Source organism: Pipra filicauda, unplaced genomic scaffold (genome assembly GCF_003945595.2).
Source record: "Pipra filicauda isolate LSUMZ 115617 unplaced genomic scaffold, ASM394559v2 scaffold45_size4122338_pilon, whole genome shotgun sequence".
Taxonomy (NCBI): domain Eukaryota; kingdom Metazoa; phylum Chordata; class Aves; order Passeriformes; family Pipridae; genus Pipra; species Pipra filicauda.
Window position 1 is genome coordinate 443,336 of NW_024104598.1, and position 25,468 is coordinate 468,803.

Sequence of the window (25,468 nt, forward strand, 5' to 3'; positions counted from 1 at the left end):
GAGATAGTGCCTCCTGTCTGTCAGTCTGCATGGGATGGGTAATGTGGAGACACAGGGGTGGAATCTGGCCTGAGGCACGTTATAGAGGTGATCTTTCATCAGGTCAGCTCTTCAGAGAGGGTGAGATGTGATTCGGAGTCCAACAGGTTAGACAAGTGCCACTCACTTGCAGGGTGGGTTGATGGCAGAGCTGTGATTTGAGCATCCCAGGCTGTCTACACCAGGATCCAGAGTGAGCTGTGGGAACAGCCCAGACACAAAAACCTTGCTTTTACTGACCCAAGTGTCCAGGAATCTAAGATGTACCACAGGGGCTCATGTTGCAAACACAAACACAGGAGAAATATCATTCTCTTCTTTTTTTGGACAGGTCACAGACAACTTCTGCATCTGGAAAATGCCAATAGTGGAGGCTACAATAACTGCAGGACTTTGATGTATTTCCTGCTCTCTAAACCTGCAGCTTTTGCCACCAGTCAATGATGCAATGGGGTTTTAACCACTGTATAATACAGCTCTGGCTACCGCACATGGCCAAAACTGAGAGGTTTGGGCTCCCCTCCGCTAAAGTTTTCTCAGCGTGTACTAATTTTTTTGCTGTCATCTGGTTTTGGCAAAACTGCAGTTGCCAGATTTGATCCAAACATCTGCTTTTTGCTGCTGGCTTTGTATAGTTTTATACTTTGACAACATCACCAGATACCAGAGGGAAGGCTTTGGGGTGACCTAATTGTGGCCTTCACAGGACCTGAAGTGAGCCTGCAAGGAAGATGGAGAGAGACTTTTTACAAGGGCCTGGAGTGACAGGAAAAGGGGAAATGGCTTTGAAGTGAAAGACAGCAGCTATAGATTAGATATTAGGAAGAAATCCTTCCCTTGAGGGTGGTGAGGCCCTGGCACAGGTTGCCCAGAGCAACTGTGGCTGCCCCATCCCTGGAAGTGTTTAAAGCCAGGTAGGACAGGGCTTGGAGCAACCTGCTCTGGTGGAAGGTGCCCCTGCCCCCATGGCAGCAGGCTGGAATGAGATGATTCCTCCAATGCAGGCCATTCTATGATTCCATGAGACACTGAGAAAGCTTTTCCATCCAGTCCTTGCCTAGGTCAGTACTATCTATGCTGGTTTACTGGTAAAAATGGGTTTACAGGGAGAAACTCAAAGACAGAGTGGAAGCAATCTTTTATACTCTAGAGGTAGTTTGGTGGGCACTGTAGTGATGTTTCAAAGGTGAGATAAAGGAGATGGATTGCTCACATCTTAGTGAGGCACCCGGCAAAATATAAGTACAGTAAAAGTGCAGCTGGAGATCAGGATTCCTCCTGACTTCACACAACACAGAGATTTCCACATTAGTTGCTGTCAGCATGGAGACCCCTTGACATTATTAGGTCAAAGAAAGGTGCTAATCCATCACAGAAAATGGTTCAGCACTTGATTTATATTCATTTATCTTTGCTCTGCACAAATGCTTTGTTCCTTATCCTGCTTTGAATCAGGCCAGCCTAATATATTGGCATCTCAATCATCATTTGGCTCCCACTGAGATGAAGAAGCAGTGGTGGGGCCTGCAGGGCCCTAACAGTGAATCAGTGATTTATTAGTAAGAATAGGGCAGGAAGGTGAAGATCATCTTGAAAATTGGTAGTTAAGAGACTGTAGCATTTTTCTGTTTGTCTGATTATTCTGCCCTGAAGAACCATAAACAAGCAAAAATAAACCCCAGTAACTTCAGGTTTCAGAGCACAGTATTAAAAAATAGATTCCTTCCTATTTGTATCTTATTATGGTGATCTTGAAATTAAGGTGCAATGGAAGCTGAATGGCTTTGCCCAGATAGCTCCAGTGGGTATCAGGTTCCAGCAGTGTTAAGCAGAGGCATGTCCAGCTCTGCTCAATCACCCTTTGTTTGTTGTGCCACTTCCCAGAGAATGAGGTGAGTGGAAGGGAGACAAATGATACTGGGGGCTAAAGGATATAGTGTTATGTGTTCCTAAAGACCCTGAAAACTTTTAGGAAAAATAAAATATTTCCAAGATGAGGGTGCAGAATTGGCTCTTACTTATTAGACTGTTTCCCGGGGCTCTCCCATTCTTTCACTGATTTCTTCATCATGGAATATTTGGTTATTTTTTTTCCTGTTTCTTTTCCACCATCCTTCCTCGATGTATCTATTTCCAGCCTTTCTCCACCCTCTTACTGTTGTATTTCTTTGGGGGAAAAAAATAGTTCTAAAGTAAAATTTGAAATCCAAATAACTTTACATTGTGGAGCCACCTGGGTGTCAAATCCAAGTGATGCTCCCTATCTCCTATTCCAATCTTTACTCCCATCTATATTTAGAAATTCCCAAAGTGGAGCTGCAGGGCAGTCTGGTTTTAGCCTTTACCAGCTTGTTCTGTTTTAACAGAACAGTGTCTTATTCAAACTGTTCAATAATTTGGTGAAAGGAACAGAAAAAAGTATTCTTAGATAGTCGAGCTTCCCCAAATCTGCCTCTGCCATGATTCTGGCTTTTGCTTTATTCCATGATAAATTTAAGAAGCCTTCTAAGACATTTTTTTCTTGGCAGTAATCAAAGCTATTAATATTGCTTGGATATAGTGATTACATACAAACAGCTGGATCCAAAAAGTGATTACTTCTGTGGAATGGGATTATTTATGTGGGATGGACTTTTGCTTTAAAAGTACTTCCATGTTGTGCATCTCTGCCTTGCAGCAGTGGAGATGCTTCATGTTGCCATCAGAGAGAAAATCACAATGTAGACCAACACAGAACCAAGAAAATAGCAAATATTAAGTTTATTTTATATGCTAATGCCTACATAAGTTTTATAAACAGATGTAACACTATGATAGTTTATTAAAAAAAGAAAAAAGGTTTTCCAGCTGTTATTTGTTGTCAATGAAAGAGATCTGGTGCATGGGTGTAATAGATATCAAAATATATTTTTAAAATAAAATGTAAGATTAAGATTCTAATTTTCATCCTCCACACAGCTGCTATATTTGAAAACTGAAACGTGGTAGTGTTCCCAAATTCTTCAAAGAACCATGGCCATCCAGTCTGAGCACTGTAAATATTGGTGCTTTTATACTTATGCAAAAAAATTGCTGTTCTAGAATAAAAATATAGGCAACTAGGTTTTCTTCTGAGTTATAAAACAATGCTGGGGATCCATTAATTAGAGTGGTTTCCTCACCAAGCATTCAGATCATAATGTAAATGTCTATAAATAATATAGTGGCCACAGGATTCTTTTGAAAACAAAATTCAAAGAGGTACTGTTTGACCAGGGAATGCTTGCTCAGGGCAGTTATATTTAGGGCTCTAATGGAAGTGTACAAGTTATGCTTTTTATACCAACTATAAATGGCTACAACCAAGAGAACTTAGACTTTAAAATGCATTTGGCACTTATGCAACGAGAGAGACAGGCCAGAGCCTTGTAGTGCAGAAAAAAACCCTCCAACTTTACAAACAGTGCCAAATTCTTACAGTGTTGCCACCCCTAAAGGGTGCATTCAAAAATAGATCTTGTTTGTGACTGGTGTTGAGCCTTGAAAGGCTGAATCCTGAGTGCAATTGCGATGACAATAAGTAGGTGGTGTGGAACAAGAAAGATGAATTCAAATGCAGGAGCAGGGAGTAAAATAGGTGTTAGAAGCCAAGAAAGCCAAGTAGATGGTATGAGATGGTCCTTTAGTACCACACACGATGTGAGAAACGGGCTGAAGTGTTGCAAAGATAGAGGGCAAAATTGGGCAGTTGGTGACTAAGTGGAATTCCTCAACTCCACTTCTGAGCTCTAAACAATTGGTCATTGTTGACAAGATCTCCAGGATGCTTTGATGGGAGGAAGCAGAAAGTTGTGAAATGCTGTCATTAGTAAGAGACTGATTTGCTGTATTCTGGGGGAAAAACCTGCCAAATACTTCCAAGTGTTTGTTTGAGGAAATGAAAATTAAAAGAGGAATAGCTTCTGTCCTGGGATAGCTGGTCTTTAGTGCTATCAAAATACTCCTCTAGAGCAAACCCTGCCTAATGGTGCTTGGCAAACACAAACATTGTTATCTGTATGGTGGAGGTTTGTGTTTGTCTTGTCCCAAAAGCTTGGACTAATACTGGGCTCGAGGCAGATTTGGGGGGGGAAATGACAGCGCTTGTGATTCATTAATTACTCATGCACGTAAATGCTGGTGTGAGCAATTCACTGCTCTGCAGTGATAATATTGGAGATTAAACCCCAGGTATCAGATCTACAATATACTGTCTGTTTTCTCGTGAACAACCCAGGATACACCCACCTAAAGTTTTGTGTTGTCTGGCTGGTGACTCAAAACCTGTCTGCAGGCAGGGGATGGATGTCCTCATCCTAGTGAGTCTCCAAGCCTTGCCCTCCTGAGGTCACACTTTATGGTCTCATGGCTGCACTGTGTTTCACTTAGATAAAATTTCAATTTTATATTGAGTGACAGATGCATATTTCACCCTGGCAAAATTCAGGCTGTGCATTAGCTGATGGCTAATGGAGACAGTCCTAAAGAATTCCAGTCGTTTAGGAGCGGTAGGGTGGTTACTGCTGAGTTCCTGCTTCCTCCTGGCTTTTTTAGAATAAGCAGTTCTTATGACACTCTGATATTTTAAGTCATTAACTGATGTAATTGCAGTCTTGATGTTTATTATTAAGTGGCCACAGTTCCTAAAATTCTGTTTTAATGGCATGTTTACAGCAGCCAGGAGATAAATCATTGCCTTATTCTTGTAATGTCCAGGAGATATCATCAGGGCAAGGGCTCACCTGTATAAAGAAGCTGCTGGGCACAGGTCTTCCAAAAGATTGCTCTGGAATAGCTGAGGAGGGATTGCATTGGATTATTCTGGAATACTGCTCTGGCCAGATTCTCCATCTTGATGTTCCCTACGAAAAGGAACTGGGAGTGACAGAGGATATAAATTTACTCTCCTCTTTGTTTGGCAAGCACACAGTCATGAGATGTATAAATAGAAGAATTGAAGGCAAGTAGAGAGAGGTCATTATGGCATGTACAAAGGGCTTACTCAGACCACATCTGGGGAGCTGGGCATGATTCAAAGGCCATATTACAGGAAGGACAGTGAACAATAAGGAATGGATTAGAAGAGGGTATTGTAGAGCCTATGAGGGCTCTAGCTGGTGCCTGCAGTTGCTTCAGTCCCACTGGTTACACCAGATAAAGCTGTTTTTACTGTATAAGCACCTAAATTGGAGACTTCTAAAGAATTCCAAGGGAATGGAGAAAGAGATATAAAATTCTTCTCCCTGAGCTTTCTAATCCCCTTAGCAATGCCATTGAAGGACTCTTGGAATTGCCACTGTTTACCTGTCCTACCTCCTTAAAAAATAAGGTTTATTTTTTAGCTTTCTTATATATACGTGTTGTTTCTTCTTTGTAATTTCTCATGGAATTTCTTCTGTGTTTTTCAGAATAACTGTCCCAGTATTGTATCCATATCCAAATCTCTATTGGGCTCAAATCATTTTGCCATTCTTAACCCTCTCAGTTGGGTAAAGGTCCTCTTCTGGTATGATAAGCTCCACTGAGGTGCAATTATATACTGTCACAATATTGTGTCCTTTCATCTCAGAAGTAGCTGTGTCTGGGAGAGCTTTGGGATTACTGGAGGGAAAAAGGGCCTTGTAAATGAAAGATGGACTGTTGCTAAGGGACAAAAAAATGTTCTATTGGCACACTTGGGAAAAGGGGACACTGCTGAGATGTTGAGCAGCGTGAAAGAGTAAGATGAGAATGAGAAATGAAGCAAGAACCCTTAACAGGAATGAAGCAATATCCCCATTTTCCAGATAAGATGGGACACGGAGATAAACTGGTCGAGGTTTACACAACTAGTTAATTCTAAGTCTTCCCCCTGTTTGACCACAGTCATTTTTTGGCACAGGATTCTGGGTTTGTATTTCTTTCACAGTGTTCATAATCTATTTATACCGTGCCTCATAAAACTTTCTCTGTTTTTGTTTCATTGATATTTATAGCCCAGTATGGGGTTTTCTCTTTAGTTACTGGATCCTGAAAACAAGAGCCCTAAAAACATGGTTTTGTTGATAATTGCGGGATTTATTGATACTGATATTATTGTAGTGTGGGTCTTTGCCTGTCCTTGGACCCTGTGTAGAAGATCCAATGCCTGGAAAACCACATGCCAAATTCTAATGGATCAACCTAATTTTAGGTTCACATGCTCCTTTTCAAAAGTACTTGTAGACATAATACCAGGAAGCATTTACAGGTCATATTTACAGGTTATATCTCAAAGGTCTTTTATGATGACATATAAAATAGGAAACATAGTTCTACAAAACTAGACTAAACCCTCATAATCATTCCATTTATTTCAAATCTCTGGATCCAGGTTGTGGGAGCGTGGTTGGCCAGTTTCTGATGGCACAGAGATTCTGAACTGGGAGGTTTGGGCTTTGCAAAGAGCTGGTTCTGATGCACAAAATTCGTAATTGCTTCTTTTCCTTTTGTCTGTTTCTCCATCTAGGAAATGGGAATGAGGACAGTCATTGTGCTGTGTTTTTTGGCAGCCATCACAATGTAAGCCAAGGATATGCTCCCTTGTGCTTATGTTCAATTAAGTGCTTGGGGCCAAGCCAGCTTAGTGGTTGTCCAGAAGACCACAGGGATATGGAAGTGGGATTAATGACTCAGGAAACACTGACTCGGTACTAAACCAAGGCCTTTCTCCTACATTTGTAGTCATTTGCAATCCCATATATCACAGCTGGATTCAAATATAATACAGACACTTCCTACCTTTTTTCCTCCAACTTCCACCATTTCCATAGCAAAAGGGAGGCAAAATGTTGAACCTTTCCAAGTGTGGGATAAAGACAGGGACAATGAGTTATTTATAACTAAGGAGGCATTTAAGTATTTGTAGTGAGTGTTCCCGGGCTCCTGCCCTTTCCCTGGAAGGGCAGTTACTGTGAGCTTTGAACTCTACTGCTTTCCCTGCTTTTGGACCTCAAGGTGCTGCACCCCAGGAAGAAGTGGTAGTGGATTTTGAGAGTGCTTCATAACTCCATTTTGGAGTATTTTGGTACTTCAGTCCAGCAGTGCCTGTTGACACTGAGCTACAGGATGGACCAGGCTGTGTGCATTAATGTTTTTAATAACATTCCTGAAGTCCAGGCAAACTGCAGTTTGTTAATCTGAAGAGGACATTGTCTATTTGAGCAGTTCGATCAAGACTGAGGATCCAAAAGTGTCCCATGAGGACATCAGCTCTTTGATGGAGAGATCAGTTGAGCACTTGCAGAAGATTTAAAAGATCTTCCCTCCTGCTTGAAGCTCCTCCCTTCTCTGCTTTTCCTCCTGGTTTCAGTTACACAATTACTGTTTAATGTGGATACAGATATAAGCAACTGTGCTTGATTTTTCTTACTGCTGACAAACTGAGAGAGATGCCTGCCTGCTCTGTAGCAGGAGCCACATTATTTTCCTATATGTTAGCAATTACTTGCATTGTTTCCTGATCACAAGCCATTCTCACAATCTGTAGCATGACTGGAGTTGATTATAGAGCCTATAATCAACTTTCTATCAGGGGGTTCTATCAGGAACACTTTGCTTGCTGTTTTATGGAGAGGTGGGGAGAGTATGTTTATGTTCTGTCAAAATGATCCCGTCTCATTTCATAAAACAAAGAGGGTTGAGCTTTCCTAGCAGTGGTGGGTCAGCAAGAAGAAAACAGAGTTCCAGGAATTGGCATTAATTCCTGGTGGTGCTCTGTGCTCGGAATTGATTGGCAAGGGGGAACTGCAGGGCATTGTGCTGTGTGGTAGAATGGGGAACAAAAAACAAGGAGAGCCTTGAATGCTCCTTGCCATGAAGAATTGCAGGACTTTGTGCAAGGTGACAGCCACCCTGATGTCATGGCCAAATTCCAGCATGGGAACTGCAGTTGCAATGGATGGGTCCATTGGAATCAGTGGGATTTGGCTGTTTCACTTCAGTGTAATCAGGTCATCATCTTCAAAATTTTGACCTTCCAAGTCACAGCTTAGTTCAGTGGGATCAACTGCCATTCTCACCCCACGGAATGTTCCTTGTGGAATTTATCTCAAGCCAAACATTGCAAAAACACACTTATGCTGGAGACCAATTTTTCTTACTCAATTCCCTAATACATTTTTCAAGCATACTCACAGCAGTTCTCATTTCACATATGGGGCTTTTAGAAACAATTTATAATGTATGAAGGTGATCCTGAATTTTCCAAGGGCTTTCTGGTTGATTTGACCAAATAGGTACTTTTGTTCCTACTGTTGTAATTTGTATTATGGAAGTGTTCAGTAACAATCACCACTGATGTAGGTGCAATGAAAACACAACGCACAAAGAATCCTTGCCTGAAGAACCTGGTTTTATTCTGGCCAAAGGGAGAAATCAATACACATTGTGTTGTCTTATAGACTTTACTTGGTATATTAAAAAAAAAAAAGACTTTTTCTCTGTCAGTAATTTATGGTGTAAACCCCTGTCCTAATTATATTCCTGATCCTTTGCCTAATCTGTCATGAATACAGTCAGTGCATTTCTGAAATAAGGGACTTAGTACCCTGGGCAATTTCCATGAGGAATCCCAGACAGCAGAATTCAAGTGCTTTCCAGCCAAGTCTCCTTGGCCCTTTGCCACTTGTGAGTGGCCCCATCTTAACCTCTAGACATCAGAGAAGTGTTTGAAAGTCATCAAATGGCTGATGAGTTAATCACTGGGAGGTTGTCTGCCAACATCAAGGAATCAGATGAGGGAAAGGCCAGAGAAAATCATTCCAGCAAGGTAAAAATCATGGCGAGTCCTTTTGCCATGAATGTAACATGCAAACAACGGGAAGTGTGAAGATACAATGGGTAGTTGGAAAGTTATTTGAAATAAGATTTTTAAACATTCAGATCTTAAAATAAAACTGAGGTAAAATTCTGCATTTACTTTATCGTGATACCAAAAGAGCAGAACCAGCTCAGGGAATCACAGAATCGTGGAATGGTTTGGGGTGGAAGGGACTTTAAAGATCATCCAGTTCCAACCCTTCTTCCATGGGCAGGGACACCTTCCATTAGACCAGGTTACTCAGAGCCCCATCCAGCCTGGTGCTGGATGCCTCCAGGGATTGGGAATCCACAAAACCTCCCTGGGCAACCTGTGCCAGGGCCTCACCACCCTCCCAGCGAAGAAATGTCTTCCTAATATCCAATCTAAACCTGGCTTCCTTCAGCTTAAGGCCCTTCCCCCTTGTCCAGAGTCCCTCTCCAGCTCTGTTGGAGCCCATTTAGGCACTGGAAGGGACTCTAAGGTCTGCCCAGAGCCTTCTCTTCGGCAGGCTGAACACCCCTAGCTCTCCCAGCCTGTCTCCAGAGCAGAGGAGCTCCAGCACATGCTGGAAACCACGCAGGAGTTTGCCCAGTCCTGCTTGTGGGAGTTGTCACGTTATAGCCAAAGCTCTCCACAGAACTGCTGCACCTCCTAAAGCAGAAAGATGTCCAAGAGTGTGAACAGACTTTTCCCTGGATCTTGCTCAGACTGGAAATATTTTCAGTTGCTATTAAAAAGCATCAAATTACAGACAACAATTTCAAACTCTTTAGGCAAGCAGAATAATTTGAATTTAAGGAACTGCTTAACTGGAATTTCACCCAGTCGTGACTGCCTTTTAAGATGGTTGGCAGCAAGTGCTCATGAGCAGGTTTCATATTTAACTGAGGTAGAATAAATATGCCTTTATTTCCAGCTGCTGTTTCAAAGGCTATGGAAATATGAGAAACAAATTGTTAATCTAGAATCACACCATTCTAGAGAGGTGAATTCTTAGCTCCTTCTGCTGAGGTTTGAGCTAAGCCACGCTCAAATTAATTGGTTAACTAACTCACTAACTTCACCTGGGCTTGGATCCTGTACTTAAAAATCCTAGTTAATTGAAAAAAAATGACCAGAATTCCAGGATAAAGCCAGGGATTTGTAGGAAACGCAACATAGAGTAAATACTGTAAGAGCAGTTCGTTCCTGCAGTGTAATTATGTGCTGTGTTTCACATTGTTGTTTTATGGGGAAAACGCATATTTGCAAGTCAGGAAACAAGTGGGCCGTCTGAAGGTGATTTCAAACAGAGAGTGTTTTGACATGGATTGATTTATTTCAATTCCAGTTTTGCTTATTTAGCCAGTTGTGATTAAAAGCAGTAGTTCTATACATTCAAAAAATGTAGGAATGTGAATGCCAGACAGAAACTGTCCCTGTGGTTTACCATTATAACACCTTTTGACTGCACATTCCTTGATTTGAGAGGCAGGAGAGCAGGAACCACTGTTTGGGGTATAAACAGTCATCACAAGGCAGTTGTCTGTTATCAAACAACTATTTTTATTCTATATAAATGATTGAGTCCTGTTCCTAATTATAATACCAGTGAGAAAAGCTCAACTTCAAATGTCTTTGTGCCTGAATTTCTGATCTGAAGAGCAAAGATGATGCTTCTTCCAACTCCACTGGAAGTGTATCAGAGAGGAAATCCTGATGAGGGTGCTGCAAGATATAATAATTGTGGGGTATGTTTCTACCCCACAAGTAGAGTTTAGTCACTGTTCTCCCTGTCTCAAAATCAGTGCTGGGAGGTGTGTCCTCATTCCCAGGACTGCTCATATCTATCAAGGCCTGCCAGACACAAGGAGCCTTTGAAACCTTATATCATGAGGGCCTGATTCATACCCCTCCCGATCCCAGGGAAAATTCCCAGTGGCACCATCAGGCTTTGGCGCATCGCCCAAGTCTTGGTAACTTCCTTATTTCTCCCTGGTACACAGAGGATGCTCCTCAGCTGTACCAAGGCAGATGACAACATAAATCTCATCCACGACCATCCTGCGTGAGTCATTTTTCCAAAGGTAAATAAATCCTCCCTGTTTCCTCACACCACCTGGTGAAGCATTAACTGAAAAACTGAGAAAATGTTGTTGTGTCTGGGAGCCAACTTCAATCCCTCTGCAAATCTTTATTTTTAATTCCTTGTTAGAAAACAGAACCAACTGGAACCGGCTGGCAGAGAAAATGTGCCCCATTTTTTTCCTGGTAATGTAACTGCCAGTTTCTGTTTTCGCCTCTGTAGAATTATGTGCCTCTATTTGAAAGTTTTGACAAATCAGTCTATTTTCATTCTCCCTCTGCCATAAATTCAATCCATATGTCTTTCAAACATCCTTTCATAGCTTTGGCATGGAAAAGGAAGTGGCTTAGGCTCTGTATAGTGTATTTAAAGCAAGCTCTTCTAGTTTGCATACATCACTTCTGGTAGCTCTTAAAGCCTCAACTTCCTAATTATTCAGGTTAAGAGGGCATTGGCAGAGTGTTCTCCATTAACTAACAGTGATGTACAGTGAAGAAGCACAACAGGATAAATCATTCCCTTATTCTCATAGTGTCCAGGAAGTTTTTGATGCAGCCCTTGGCTTTACCACCAAGCAGGATGCGAAGAGGATGTGAAAAGGGTAGGAGAGATCAATGCAGCATAAAATCTCAAAAGAAAACATCAAGACAAAGAAACAAAAGGTCTTGTACAATGTGCTGCCGTTCCTCTGGCAGGGTTTTGTTGAACAAGAATACACAGCACCAATGAGACAGGAGGTCATTGCCACAGGAGCAAAGTATCTCCACATCTGAGACTGACCCGGGGTCGGGAGGTGAAGGGTGGAAGGAAATGTGGGTCCAAGCTGAAATGGATTGGTATGGCTGTGCATGGATCAAAGTTAAAAAGCAAAAATACAGGATGCCGCAGGGTAAGAGCACAGGCAGTCGTGGCTGTTAGCATCCTTGTCTGAAATCATGGAAAAGTTGGGCTGGGGGGGCTACTGCAGTTGCAGGATGGATCTGTAATTAAAATTGTGGTAGCAGTCAAACACAGCTGAAGGTGTGGCAGTAGCAAGGGCACAGGAACACTGGTTGAGTGACTGCAGGCAGCTTTTTGGAGTCCACCCGCCATGTGGACGCAGTGTCATGCTGGGTTTCATCTGATCCACCCCAGGGTCACTGTCCCACCCCAGCCCCCATCACATACCCAGCTCCCTGTCTCACACCAACTCCAGGGATCACATTCCCCCTTCCCTGTGCCACATGGAACAATCTTGTGGCCAAAAGGCAACAAATTTCAGCTGGCTAATATGAAGAGAAACTGATCAACTAATGGATTTCTGGGAGGAAGGCAGGGAAGGCATGTTTTTTTTGATCTTTATGTTGCACTGACTTGCCTTGTGGCTGCCATGGTCAGCCAAAGATAATGGGTGAGAAAGGTGACTTGGGGAAAGTGAATGAGTGCCCCTGTTAGAGACTGCCTGCATCTGCATCTGCATCTACCATTCCAGCCAATCTACCCAAAAGGTCTCTAATTTGCCAGTAATGCAAATGAGTTGTAGGAGTATGCACAAAGTAGGATGGGGTCCCAACAACAACTAACAAAACTGAGTGCAAATCCATCAATGACTGCATAGTAATGCATGCAAGAGAAGATGGAAGGAGTGTGTGTGTGGTAAATGCATGTGTGCAATGTAATTATCTTTCTAATCTCTGTCTCTCGCACAGGGGTCATTTATAGAGATGAAAATATAACCTCAAAACTCGTGGGCGTTGCTTGGCTTATCCAGATCTTTGCACATGTAGAAACCACAGTCTGAGGATTTGAAACTGCAGTGGCAGGTTCAAAGGGCTGGCACAGCCCATGGTTTTGTTTGCAGGGTGGCAGAGATTTCAGCTACCTGAGGTAGACTCGAGGCTATTCCACATCTCCAGGTCAGGCCCTTGTATCCCACAATCTGCATACAGCTGTTCCCCAGCAAGCTGAGCTGTGTGCGCAGCAGAGCTGTTGTGTAAACAAGAGTGGAGACTTCACCAAAGCTTTTCATGTAGTTTTATCTCAACTGCAATTTGTTCTGAGCTTTTAAAGGCTGAAGAAGCACCCAGACTCAGTCCCCAGGGCCCAATTCCCCTGTTTCAACCATTCCAAGGGTATTTATGGCACAGTTTGATTTTCTTTGAACTTGTCAGAAGACCTCAAGTCCCCCAAGAAAGGTGCTGAGTTCTCTTAGAGGGACTTGCTTTTGCACATCTGTAGCTTCACTTCTAACAGGTCTGTTGTCTGCTCTTGCCCCAGGTGTGCTGTCCCTACCTGCCTATTTCAGCCCCTACAACGACGGCTCGGTGTGCAGCGACGGACGGGCCGACGCGTACGCCCAGCTGGAACTCCGGACCCTGGAGCAGTCCCTGCTGGCAACGTGTGTTGGAAGCATCTCTGAACTGAGTAAGTTTTGGCTGCAATCAACCACAGGTTTCTTTCAGCAAAGCAGGAGAGCCAGTTCCTCCTCTGAGGTCAGTGGGAGCGATGCCATTGTTGACAGCACAAGCAGCATTTGGCTGACGTTGGGGAAGATTTAATTGTCTCGTGGTGCTGTTTATGAAAATCAGCTTGTTTCATTAGTCTGCTTTAAATTTAATTCACCTGGAGATATACAAGATGTGGCTTTTCTAGCCTTTTGGTAGTGGTGTTAGTGCCAACTGAAGATGGATGCTCTTGCCTAGATGCCTGTGGAGGATTTCTTGCAGATTTGTGAAACACCTCCCTCAGATGGCAGAGAGGGTTCTCTTTGTTAGTGTTTCTGCAGTGGAAATGTCAAGGGTGCAGGATATTCAAGGAAAAGCTTTTTGGTTACTTAAAAAACAAAAAGTGGAGGAAAAAAAATCGGAGAGCACTTGGGTAACAAAAACTTGTTCAAACCCTTCTTTTTTTCATGCTAAGCAAATGAAATGTTCCATTCCTAGAGTACTCACAAAGCTCCTTTAAAGTAAACAAAAATGATTTGTGTTTTCCTGGTCCTACTTTTCCCTTGCAAAGTTTCTGCTGGCATCACTTTCTTAGTCTGCACCATCTGAATGCTAATGAATGTCAGGGCCAGCAAGGAGTTTGTGGGTTTCACCATTTATTTTGCAACCTGCCTTAATTTGAGGTTTTCGAATTCCTTTAACACACCTCTATTTATCCTGGAACACAAGAGAACATTTGTATCAAGGGTCTGAGATTGAATACAGCTTCCTCTCTCCCTCTCTTCCCCCATCCCTGCCTTGGCCAACTTGGTCAGTACATCCAGTGAATAGATCTCCTGATACAGTTGCCTACTTTTTTTTTCTTTCTTTTAAATGTTGCTGCACATTGCCAGAAAAATAGAGTGAGTGTGCAAAGGAGAAGGAACGTTATTCTGAGCTGAATATTTGAATTCCAGATGCATTTCTCCTATAACTGCACAGACTTCTGTGTTAGCACCAGTGCTGGAGGATTCATGATATTCTCATAAAATGTGCAGATCTTGTGGCTACTGGAGTGGAAAGGCAGAGTTGTTAGGAGGTTTTTTTAATTCTGAAGTGGGTCCTTAAGCTGAACATACTGTACAAGAAACGAGTGGCACAGCTTTAGATTGCAAAGTGAGATTTTTAATACTCCATTGATAACGTCATGTTTAGACATAGAGTAGCTTTTTAGGGGTTTCTCCCGTGTAACAGCAGAAGCCCAGGGGTTCAACCAGAGTTTGGTTGGCAAATTGAGTGTATTGCTGTTAGATATTAATGAACAAATAACAACTTCCTAAGGATTTCAGAGGGAGGTGTTACTAATTCACAGCTAAACTCAGGGCGCCTTCTCAGGAACCAGCTTTGTGATGGGGAGACTATTTCAGTTCCATCCTTTCCCAGTATTGTGACTTTTGGACACAATAGAGTAACGTTTCCTGTGAGAGTTTTAGGGGACTGTTAAACATAAAGCAATAGAGGATTCTCCCAAGGAAAAAATAGATCCTAGCTAAGTATAGTAATCTATAGTAATAATTCAGCTCCCTGTAGTCACACTGCTCCGAGATGTAATGTCTGAAGCTTTTAAAAGATTTTTTAGATTTTGTAATGCACCAGAATACGAGGAGAGTAACCAGGGTGTGCATAAAGCAAGGTTATTACACAAAGAGCAGATTTGGGGTCATTGCTTTGTGAACTTTTTAAAAATCTGCAGTCTTAAAATCCTTTCTGAGTGAAACTGTGTAATACAGGTCACCTTCTTCCAGGCCTGCTCAGGTCCACCATGCTCCAGCATAGAGGCAGGTTGGCTCGAGTTCAAAGACCAAGAGGATTGAGAAGCCCAGAAAGTTCCTGGATTAAGCTCAGGAGCAAATTTCTGGCACAGCTTGTGACAAGCAGCATGATAAAGATTGGCTTTTTAATACAAGAGTCAGGTCTTGTTATTCTGGAGAAACCTGCAGCTACAGTAAGAATGAGAGCAGCAGATCCCTAAAAGAAGGAATTTCTGTATTGAACATAATGTCATTGGTTTGTCTCAAGTTCCTGGGCAGGAGGGTAGAACAGCATGACCCAGTTGGAAAAGATGGGAGCAACCTCATAACAGAAATGAGAGTAAAGTATTTGTATTGGTGCTGATGGCTTTGCCTTGTGAAAGCTGTTGCTCCCAGGTTGGGCAGAGGACATTTTACAAAGACATCAGTAGTTTTTGTAGGCAGGCAAGAAACTGGTGTATGTGGGTGGAAAGAGGTGAAAACCAGCACTAAACCAGAAAACTCAGTGTAAAGCTGTTGTTCTGAATGTGTGGGGACTGAGTTTCATTTAATGTTTTCTAAGTAACAACTTGTCATTTGAAAGCGAGTTAAATTTCCCATGCAACAACCTGCAGAGTGGCAGCCTGAGGACAGGCCTTTGTGGAGGAAAATTGTGTGCACACAGAAGACATTTCTCTTAGCTGAGAGAAGTGTTATTTATTTAGGTCAAAAAGTGCACTTAAAAGGACTTTATTCCTCTCTCTGTGCAGGTGATTTGGTCTCACGAGCGATGCACCACATGCAGTGCTTGAACACCATCCGCCCCGGGATGAGCCCCGTGCGGCAAACCCGGCAGCAGCAGCCCATCTCCTGGTCCCCTGATGCTCTCCACACCCTCTACTACTTCCTACGCTGTCCCCAGATGGAGTCCATGGAGAACCCCAACCTTGACCCTCCACGGATGACCCTGAGCAACGAGCGGTACGTAAATCAGTCAGCTTGCTCTCGGTAGTTGTGGAATTAGGCTGAGAAGGGGTTTTGCCCTTTTTTAGGTTTTTACCCTTCTGTAGGGTAACTGTGTGGGCAGCTTTGTGGATGCTACCTATCAGGCATCAGTTATTCCTGCAGTCAGTCCAGGTTGTGTGGCCAAGTTTACGAAGCCTTGGAATTGGAACTGGAAAGTGAGCTGTTTTTTCATGCAGTCTTTCCGAGCGAGGCACATGCTGTGTGCTGCCAACAGGGCTTGTCTGGAGACCTTGCCAAAAGTACATGTGGTTGCCTGAAGCGGTAAAGACCTTACCAAAGAAAATGTTACCTTCTGAATGGCACCAATTAACAATTGTCATCGTTCTGGGGAAAAGCAACGTTTGCCGTGGAGGGGGTTGGAGGGATTTATGAACATCCTTCTAAGGATTACTTCAGTTGATGCCCTGTGTCTCGTGCAGAAAGGAATTTGGATAGGAAACCAATAACTAAACAGAGAATGCAGTGGGTCTCCCTGCCTCCTGCCAGCACCGTAACTGACTCTGAAAGTAGGCCCATTATTAGAGTGGTCAGAAGTTTTCCAGAGGGACGTTTTTTCTGTTGGAAACCTCCCTGGTTTCCTTCCTGCCCAGCTCCTTGGCAGTCTGCCTGACAGGCTGGTGGCAAGAGGAGAGCTGAGAAACCCTCACAGCCCTGGCCACAAGCTGAGTTCCTTGACAGGTCAGGCAGCTCCTGCTCTCCAGTTGCATTCTGCAGGAAGACCCAGGCTGTTACAGGCTCAGTTCCCCATTTCCAAGTGCATATCCAAGTTCCTATTTATTTCAGAAATCTTAAATGGGAAAATCTGGTTCCTGATTATCCATTAGTTATGCTAGCTTGCTCTTTGGATGTCCTTTAGCCTGCTGGACATCGGGGTTGAGGGAAGGCTGTATCCTGCCCCTTCCCAAAAGCAAAGTGGGTGGGAAGTTCCATGGTGTATTGAGGTATTGGAGTCTGGGAGGGGAGGCCACACTCACAAAACAAAAAAAGCAAGGTCCTTATTGGACAGGAAAGGAAAACATATCTGCAGCTTTGGAAATAACATGGTTTCTTCTTCCCATCTTGAGCTTCATTGTGCTCAGCCCCAGCTTCTAAAATTACTGTGAAATCATAGTAACAGACAAATAATTACAAAGGTAGAAAAAATTGTCTTTTTCTTTGATCCTCCTCTAAAATCTTTTCAAAAGGAGCAGGAATACACCGAGAGAGGGAACTGATGTACACATATGAAGAATCAAGAGGAATTAAGTGAAGTTGAATAAACAGGAATAGAAAGAGGCAGCTGCATAACTCAGAACCCATTGGGAGCTCAGTTTTTTGGGCTTACTCGCTTTAGTCAAATGCCCTACCTAGTGCAAGATTGTTGATTGTGCATGCTTGCACTCTGTGTAAAAAAATTACTTTCTATGAGACCAGATTGTCTAAAGTTGTACCACTGTATTGTGGTACAACAGTTTACAGGTACAACAATTGTACAGTTGAAGCTGCTGAACAGTTTGTACCAGAAATATAGATTAGGCTTTCTATTTTGTGTCCTTTTCAGTACTCTCAATGGGATGATGTTACTGCAGCTACTTGTTTTGTACACTGAGGACAATAAATGAGTTAAATCAGGAGTGCAGTTATCTCTCCAATTGCTCCCAAACAATGCTCTTCACATGGTTCACCGGAGTTTTTTTGGAATGTGGGCTGCAACTCTATTCTGTTTTAAAATCCTCACTAGATCCTGTGACAGCTGGTGTAAGGGAAATTTCTGCCATTTTTTACTGACCAGTACTTAGCTGTAAAGGAAATTAAAGAGGATATATTAAAATGGAGCAAAAAAATAAAATTAGGAAAAGAAAAACCCAACCAAAAGTGAGCACTATCAGATTAAAGGACTGGTTTTGAGTTTATGAAAGCTGAGAATGAAATTAATATTTCTTGGTACGCCAGAATTGAACATCCAGCCCTACCTTTCATTTGCTCCAAGGTGGATTTATCTGTGTCTTAATGTGTTGAGCTCTGGGCAAGTTATTTATATAAATATTATTATTATATAAATATTGCTGGCGGCACTTTGCAGAGGAGGTGGTTTACTCATTCCTGGCTGAAGAGGAGGGACAGTGGAGGCTGCATGCGAGATGCTGGGCTCGTGGCATGAGGGCACTGATTCACCTAGTGTGACTTGGCAAGGCTGGGCAGCCTTTTATTCTTTCCTGAGCTGTGCTAAATCAGCTGCAAACTTGACATTGCTCTTTTGTGTGTTTGTGCTGGCTCTCTGGAATATCCTTGTTCAGTGCACAGCAATCCCAGTTTGTTTCCTGCTGGAAAAATCTGTCGCAGACCAGGACAGTAACACCGAGCTGTTCTGTGTTTGCTTGTGCTTCAGTTTCCTGTATAAATATATAAATCTGTTGAACATTGATGTGAAATTTAGCAAAGAGAGGGATGGCTGTTAGAGCTGCAAACTTGGTAGAACCTTGTTTTGGGAAAATCCACAAGCCACATTGATTCAGTGGAAGGAACTGCAGTTGTTCATCCAGAGACCTGACAATCTGCTGTTTATTTTGGCTTTCTGCTGTCTGTGAGCTTTCTGTGTTTCACACTGTGATGGAAAAGTGCTGTGAAAATCATAACACTGAAGGGTCTGGAAGGTCTTCAACATGAAGGCAAGCACAGAATTCAGCTCTGAAACCACACCTAATTAATGGGGGCTGTCACGTGCCATAAAGGACTTTAAAAATCTTGCTCAGCTTCTGAATGTATCCTGCAGCAAAGTTCATAAGGTATGAAAACAGACACGCTGCAGAAAGGTATTTAAGGCACCCCAGTGAACAAAACCAGTTTAAAGTGGGGTTTATCCATGTTAAACACCTTGGCAGAAGACCTGAGGTGAGAAAGCTGGAGAGTCCTGCAGCAGTAGGGTCGGTGGAGCTACCTCTAGTTTGGCAGAGAGAGGAGCGCTCTGTTTCGGCCTCCAGTATGTGAATGGATCCCAATACACTGAAACTCTGGAAAGTTTGTTGTGATGTTGGTTCTGATACCTCCAGATGAAGGTGTTGAAGCAGGAGGAGTAGAGGAGGCAGAATTAGAGAGAAAGCACTCAGGTATCTTAAGCAAAACATTAAAGTGAATGCAGCTGTATAACCGAGCCATGGCCCACTTAGAACCCCAGAATGACCTTATTTGCTGGAGGGACAATAAACCATCTGCTATTTGGTGTCAGATGGGCCACCTGAGGAAGCATTTTGCAAACAGAGAGTGCCACTTGTGCAATATTTTGGCAAAGGAATTAGACCCTGAGGTGAGCACAAGCTGCTTTGCTCAGTGAGGATACACCTGGGTGCCTGAAGGCTCAGAGCTTTTTGGTGTCATCAGAGCACACCTGTCTGTGCTGCTGCAAAAAAATGGCTCTGCTGGGCAATAAGATATTTTGATTTTCTCTGAAATCTTAGTCTGTGTTGTGTCAGGGGTCAAACAATGTGTTTTTGGAGCACAAGGAGCAAGCAGACACGTGGCACTCCACTCTCTGCTCTGTTCCTGCTCTGGGATTTTTCCCATTGCTTATGTCAGGCTGGCTGAGCTTGGGAGCACTCCACAGCCTGAGATCACGTTTACTGGGATTGTTTGAGATACTGTGACTTGACAAGAGCCATTCAAAGGTAAACAAAGTTTCTTTCTCCTTTTTCACTTTTCCTAAGTGGAACATAAAGCTTTTGTTTTATTTTTAATGGTATGTCAAGGCAAGAATGCTCTCACAGTGATGCTTATCTTGGGGAGTATTTGTCTGCTCCCATAGAGCCCAAATCCAGGTCAATATTATGGTTTCATTTTACAGCTGGGTGGACTTGTCTGCCCTGGGTAAATTGACTTGGCCAGCATAGTGGTCCAGCCTTAAAGCTGGGAATGGACACCACTGACTGTCCTCATCCTGTCTCTTTTTGGTTATCATGTGCCTGCAGCATTTATTATAGGAAAATCAGCATGATCTAATACTCAAGAACAGGCAAAAAAGTTGGATCCTGCTTCCTTGTGTAGCTGATTATCCTCCCCTTCCAGCTACCCCTTTAAAAAACTCTGAATTGTGTTTTTCTGTTGTTGGTGTGTAGAACATTCTAAAACTAATTCCAGGCTTGTCCATCAGTGCTCGTGGATCCAGCCATGTCAGGCCTTTCCCGACTATCCATGTGGCAGCTGTGCCAAGTTCTACATGTTGTCTGAGTTTGCTGGGGCATTATTTTATTCCAAACATCAGTGAGTACAAAACAATTTGCATCAGCAGAAGCACACAGACTGTACCCATCTGACTCTGTCAGTGAAAATCCAGTAAAACACTAGGGAAATTCCAGAGCTGATGGAGGATTTGTCAGCTGCCAACAACAGTATAATTTGAGGCTTGCCAATTTGCTGGAAATTCACAGCTCTTCAGCTGGAAAAGCCGTGGACGATGCAGGAAACCAACTGCAGTCACACAGGGGCCACCTCGTGCTGTTTGCCATGTGCAGGCTCCAGATTTGCTGCTTTTTTGGAGAAGTCTGTTTTGTGATGTGACTGTAAACAAACCTGGGCTCCCTCAGTTTCTTCCTTGCCACAGATAATCCCTCAGGAAGGCTGCTGCTTATCCTGCTTTTAGCTGGAAGGCTGCTGCTCATCCTGCTTTCAGCTCAATGCCTGCTCTTACCTACAAGGTTGAAAAATGACCTAAATTTTTTTCTACTTCCAGTAGGAGTCTTCCCATTACATCTGTTACCTCACATGATTTGGATAAACATGCAAACCATATTTTTCAGTAGAGTCAAGCAGGAAAAATGGACTTGTGCCTCCTCCTCCTCTGGGGCAGGAGGAGGAAGGAGCTGAACCATCTACTTGGGTTTTCTCTCTGTGGAGTATTTCCAGCAGTGTCAGCTCTGAGACATTATTTATTGAGAAAGGATGAAAAATGCATCTGATTCTGAAGGAAGAAGAAAAGATTGTAGCCCTTTCATGCAATTTTTGAGTGCTCTCTGCTCAAATGTTCTGTTCTTCCAATACTTGAGCTCTTGATTTAAATCATCATTGGCTGGAACACTTAATATTTTTTGTCTTGTGGTGTAAAATCTAAACCTACTTCGGCTGGCACAGAAACCAGAGTTGGGCCTAAATTAATTCTTCTGTCAAAATCCTGCCCAAGCAGGATTTATTTATTTATTAATTGATTGATTTGCAGTGGTTGATTCAAATAAAGAGCCCCTGTGCTATGGTTATTTCTGAATCTCATCAGATTTCCTAAATTTCATGTTTTGAAAAAGCATTACTTTGTTCTTACTTAGTTCCTATTTACTTGATGGTTTCTAGGTGCATCATTAGGAATAATTAGAGCCTTCAGCTCCTTCCCTCATGTTTTGCTGCCTTCTTCCCCTGTGTCCAGAAAATACCTGGCACAACTAAATGTTCCTTCTGGAATTGCTTGAGACAGGAGTGATTTGGCTACATGGATCAAATTTATACAGCAGTATTAATCCATATTAAAGAGACATTAATATCCCAGTTATTAATGTGAATTGCCTCCAGAAAGCCTTGCTCTGTGTTGCACGGGCATCCAACTGGCAGAAAAGGAAGGAAAATCAGGAATAACCTGCAGAGCCTGTTGCTGAGGGCTGGGTTTGAGCTTCATCGCCAACATCACCGAGAGGTATCACTGATTTCAGAACTGGGTAAGGCTTTCCAGGACAAATCTCTTCTCCAGCTGGATGTTTCCAGACTCTCCCTGATCTGTCATGAGGCTTTTTTCCCCCCTCTACTCTTTTTAACTACAGGTTTATGGAATTTTATGAAGTGTAATAGCTACATCATTGTCTGTCTTTTAGATTTATCTGTGGCCTAGCCTTTCCTAATTCAAATTTAATGTATTTATGTCTGAATTCTTGTATTTTACAGCCATATCCTATTGTTTCCATGCAGTATCAGGGACAGAACTTGATACACTTAGTTCAGTGAGCTGTGCCTTTGAAAAGGTCTGCAATAAAACAAGTTCTGGGGTCGCTTGTCTGAGAGATCTGAGTATCTTTCCATTCTGTCTGCAACTGCCTCACCAGACAAAAATAGGTGTATAGGAATAATAAAAGTAAACCCTGATCCAGTTATTTGCCTTGAGAGAGCACAATCATACACTCATATTTAACAGTACTTAAATCCACTCAGAATATCCCTGAAGTCAACAGGGTGATTACAGAAAGATATGTCAGTGATGAGCATATTCCAGTCCCATCCCCATGCAACAGTCCATTGATTTTATTTTTTCCCCCCAAAGCTATTTTGATATAAATATACTGATTAAATATAGAGAAACAGAAGCCTTACATTGAACTGTGCCATTGGTTGTGCAGAGGGGACCAAAAAAAAGCAGCTATTTGCTATTGATGAAAAATCAACTTGGTAGATTTATTAGAAGAATAAGAAAGTTATAAACAGATAAGGTTAACTTTCTCCACCAGCACTAAGGAGGGAAGCTGTTACCATGTGTTTTTCAGACTTTGACCAGTTAATGTCTCGTTTAATTGTGGGTTTGAGATGCTCATTCTCAGGGAAGATGGAGTGAATGGCCTATTTCAGAGGCCAGTAAGCTGCAATCAACATGTGTCTATTGACTGAAATTAACTGTTCATTGGCAGTGCTGCTCCTGACCTTAGACGAGATAATCTGTTTGCTGAGCCTGTACTAAATTGCTGCAATACATTGAATATCTTCCACAGTTTTAAAAATCGGAAACATATTTTAAAAAGAGGAGTCAGTAGCTTTATTTGTCAACATTTTTGATGAGCAACTTTCACCTTCCTGCTGTTTATGGGACATCTCAGTAACATTTAGATAGAAAAAAATGATTTCTTGACAGAGCCCACAAGTGGGATTCCTTCTATATGTGCTCCTGGTATTTTAACTGAAAGACTGAGGGGAGAGATCCAGGATGAATTATTTATGGAATATTAAAGGGAATGGAATTAAACCAAGTCAGGCTGAAGTCAGTAGATGACAGACACTAGTTATGTTTGTGTTCCTGGAACATTCCTGCCTTTGCCTGGCATCACCTATTTTTACATCTCATAATTTTTTTAATTGTTTATTTCTTTCTAGTTCAAAGATTGCAGAATTGGAATGTGAGAGATGACCTTGGCAGGAGTGAAGGGAGTTAATTGCAAACCCTGAGGATCGAATTCATCCAAGTGCAACTGCTGTAGCTGGCAATGCTCTGAATTAGATAATTTTTCCCTTCTCTTTTATGTTTTTGTATAAACAAACACTGCTCAATTTTATTTTTTTTTAACTCTGCATATCTCACACCTGGGACAGCCCAGCCTTTCTTCCACATTACTGGCTGTAAGCAATTTGTAGTGTTATTGTTGTGTTTCCAAAGTAGCTCCTATATCTTCTGATCTGGCTGTTTTGGAGCAGGGGTGGGGTACAAACACAGATTATTTAAATTCTCTGCAAAACTGCAAGGAGAGGAATCTCTCTGTGTATGAAATGGAGCAGCACAGAGCAGAGTGTGTGGAGAGCAGAGTGTGCCAGGCCTGACACATGGGGAAGGCATTACAGGTAAAAAAGAGAATGCACAGTGAAACAAAAATTTGATGATAATGCCTGTAGTGGAGCCATGAGCCAAAAATGGGCTGTCTTGGGACCTTGCTGCTGCATATTCACTGGTTTTCATGGTCTGAGAAGTCTCAGGTATCACAGATGCAGGTGGGACAGGTCACCTGAAAGATTACCCATTTTATGTGGTCCTGGGCAACCTGCTGTAGCTGACCTTGGTTTTGAGCAAGGGGTTTGGACTGAATGATCTGCAGAAGTGCCTTTCTACCTCAGCTTCTGTGGTTCTAATTCCAGTATTTGTCCTTAAAGTTGTTGTACCTCTGTCCTCTTGGTAACTTCCCTCTCATCCACAGGTATCAATACCTTGTTTCCTAAAACTGGTTCTTCACAGACAGTGCAGTCGTTGGTCCTCACCACCTACCTAGAGAAGCATAAGGCATTTGACAGCCTTTGTCCTCTCAGTCACAAAACATTTGTTTGAAAAAAGCATTTTCTTCTTTCATAGACATTTTTCCGGTGGTGGGTGGAAATCCCCAGAAAGACTGGCACTGACCTAAGCCATTCCTGCTGAAAGTCCCTGTTTGTCTAGATGTTTGGAAAGTGGATGGATGATCTCTGGCTGTCTTGTTTAGCAGTGAAGAGATGACAGCCACTGTGTATGTGTGTGCTACCACCCTGCAATTACTGTAACTACAGCTGCAGTAATTACTGTACTGTAAAGATGCCCACGTCGAGCTCTTGGCTTCTGCTCTTGAGTTTCCATCTGTGCAGATAAAAAAGAAGGTGTAAGAAAATGAGAGCCTGGCAATTCAGCTGCCTGGAGTCTCAGGGCTGGTGCACCCAGGAATCCTCAGTGCCTGCAGGCACCCTGGGCTGTGTGTTGTTCGTTGTTTGCTGTTCATGATGAGAAGAATGAGCAGCAACCCAGCATTAAAAATGAAGGGAAAATAATGCAGGGAAACCTAAAACAAAACTGTTTGAACATTATAGAAACACAGAAATGAGTAAGACAAGGTCTTCTGGCTTCTTTTTCCGCCTTTTGGACAGTGAGTGCCTATTGATACAGTAGAGGACTGGCGGAGTCTACATTTCTCTGCTTGATTCTTGCTGGTTTGCTGTCTTTTCCTATGAGCCTGTCTCCATTTTTCCTTAAATAGATCCTTAATTGTCAGTATTGTGATACCAACATCATGCTTTTGTACTAATATACCTAAAAAGCAGCAACTCGGTGGATGAAAAGTTCTGAGCACGTAGCAAAGAACAATGATGGTATCAAGCCAGCAAGTTTCTCCTTTTTCAGTAATTGCTGTTTCCAATTGAAGTTAATATTGTTTCCTATTGGACTAAATTACAGCCCTTCCCTTGCAGAACTTGCCTGTTTCCTGAGGAAGGAGTTAGCTGGTGCTTTAACAAAGGCCACAGTAAATAAATACAATTGTGTGTCTTTGCTGTGCAGCACCCAGGGCTGGCAGGTTGTTGGGGGCTTTGCTGTTATTGTTCCTGACATCACTGTAACACAGAGCTGAGAGCAAAGCTCCTCTGAAGAGTAAATGTTTCTGGGTGTAATTTATGATAATAGCAACAATCATTCTTTTTCTCTGACCTTGTGGAGATTAGAACTAAGCTTTCCCTGGGGTAATCCTAGATTGGTGTGTCTCTGCTTGGTTTCCTTTTTAAAGGAGACCCTGGCAATTTGCAGTTCCCTGTCCCATACCTATGAGTGCCTGTGCTGCCATGACCTTACTGTCACTTATGGAGC

General features: G+C 42.6%; 1 protein-coding gene across 1 annotated transcript in view; it reads left to right on the forward strand.

The window, feature by feature from the left end:
- Positions 1-25,468, forward strand: part of ABTB2 (ankyrin repeat and BTB domain containing 2) — a 116,046-nt gene that overhangs the window by 60,668 nt on the left and 29,910 nt on the right. Inside the window, exons 2-3 of the mRNA XM_027728620.2 lie at positions 13,200-13,346; positions 15,906-16,116. Coding sequence (XP_027584421.1) covers positions 13,200-13,346; positions 15,906-16,116 — 358 coding nt within the window. The remainder of the gene's footprint in view (positions 1-13,199; positions 13,347-15,905; positions 16,117-25,468) is intronic.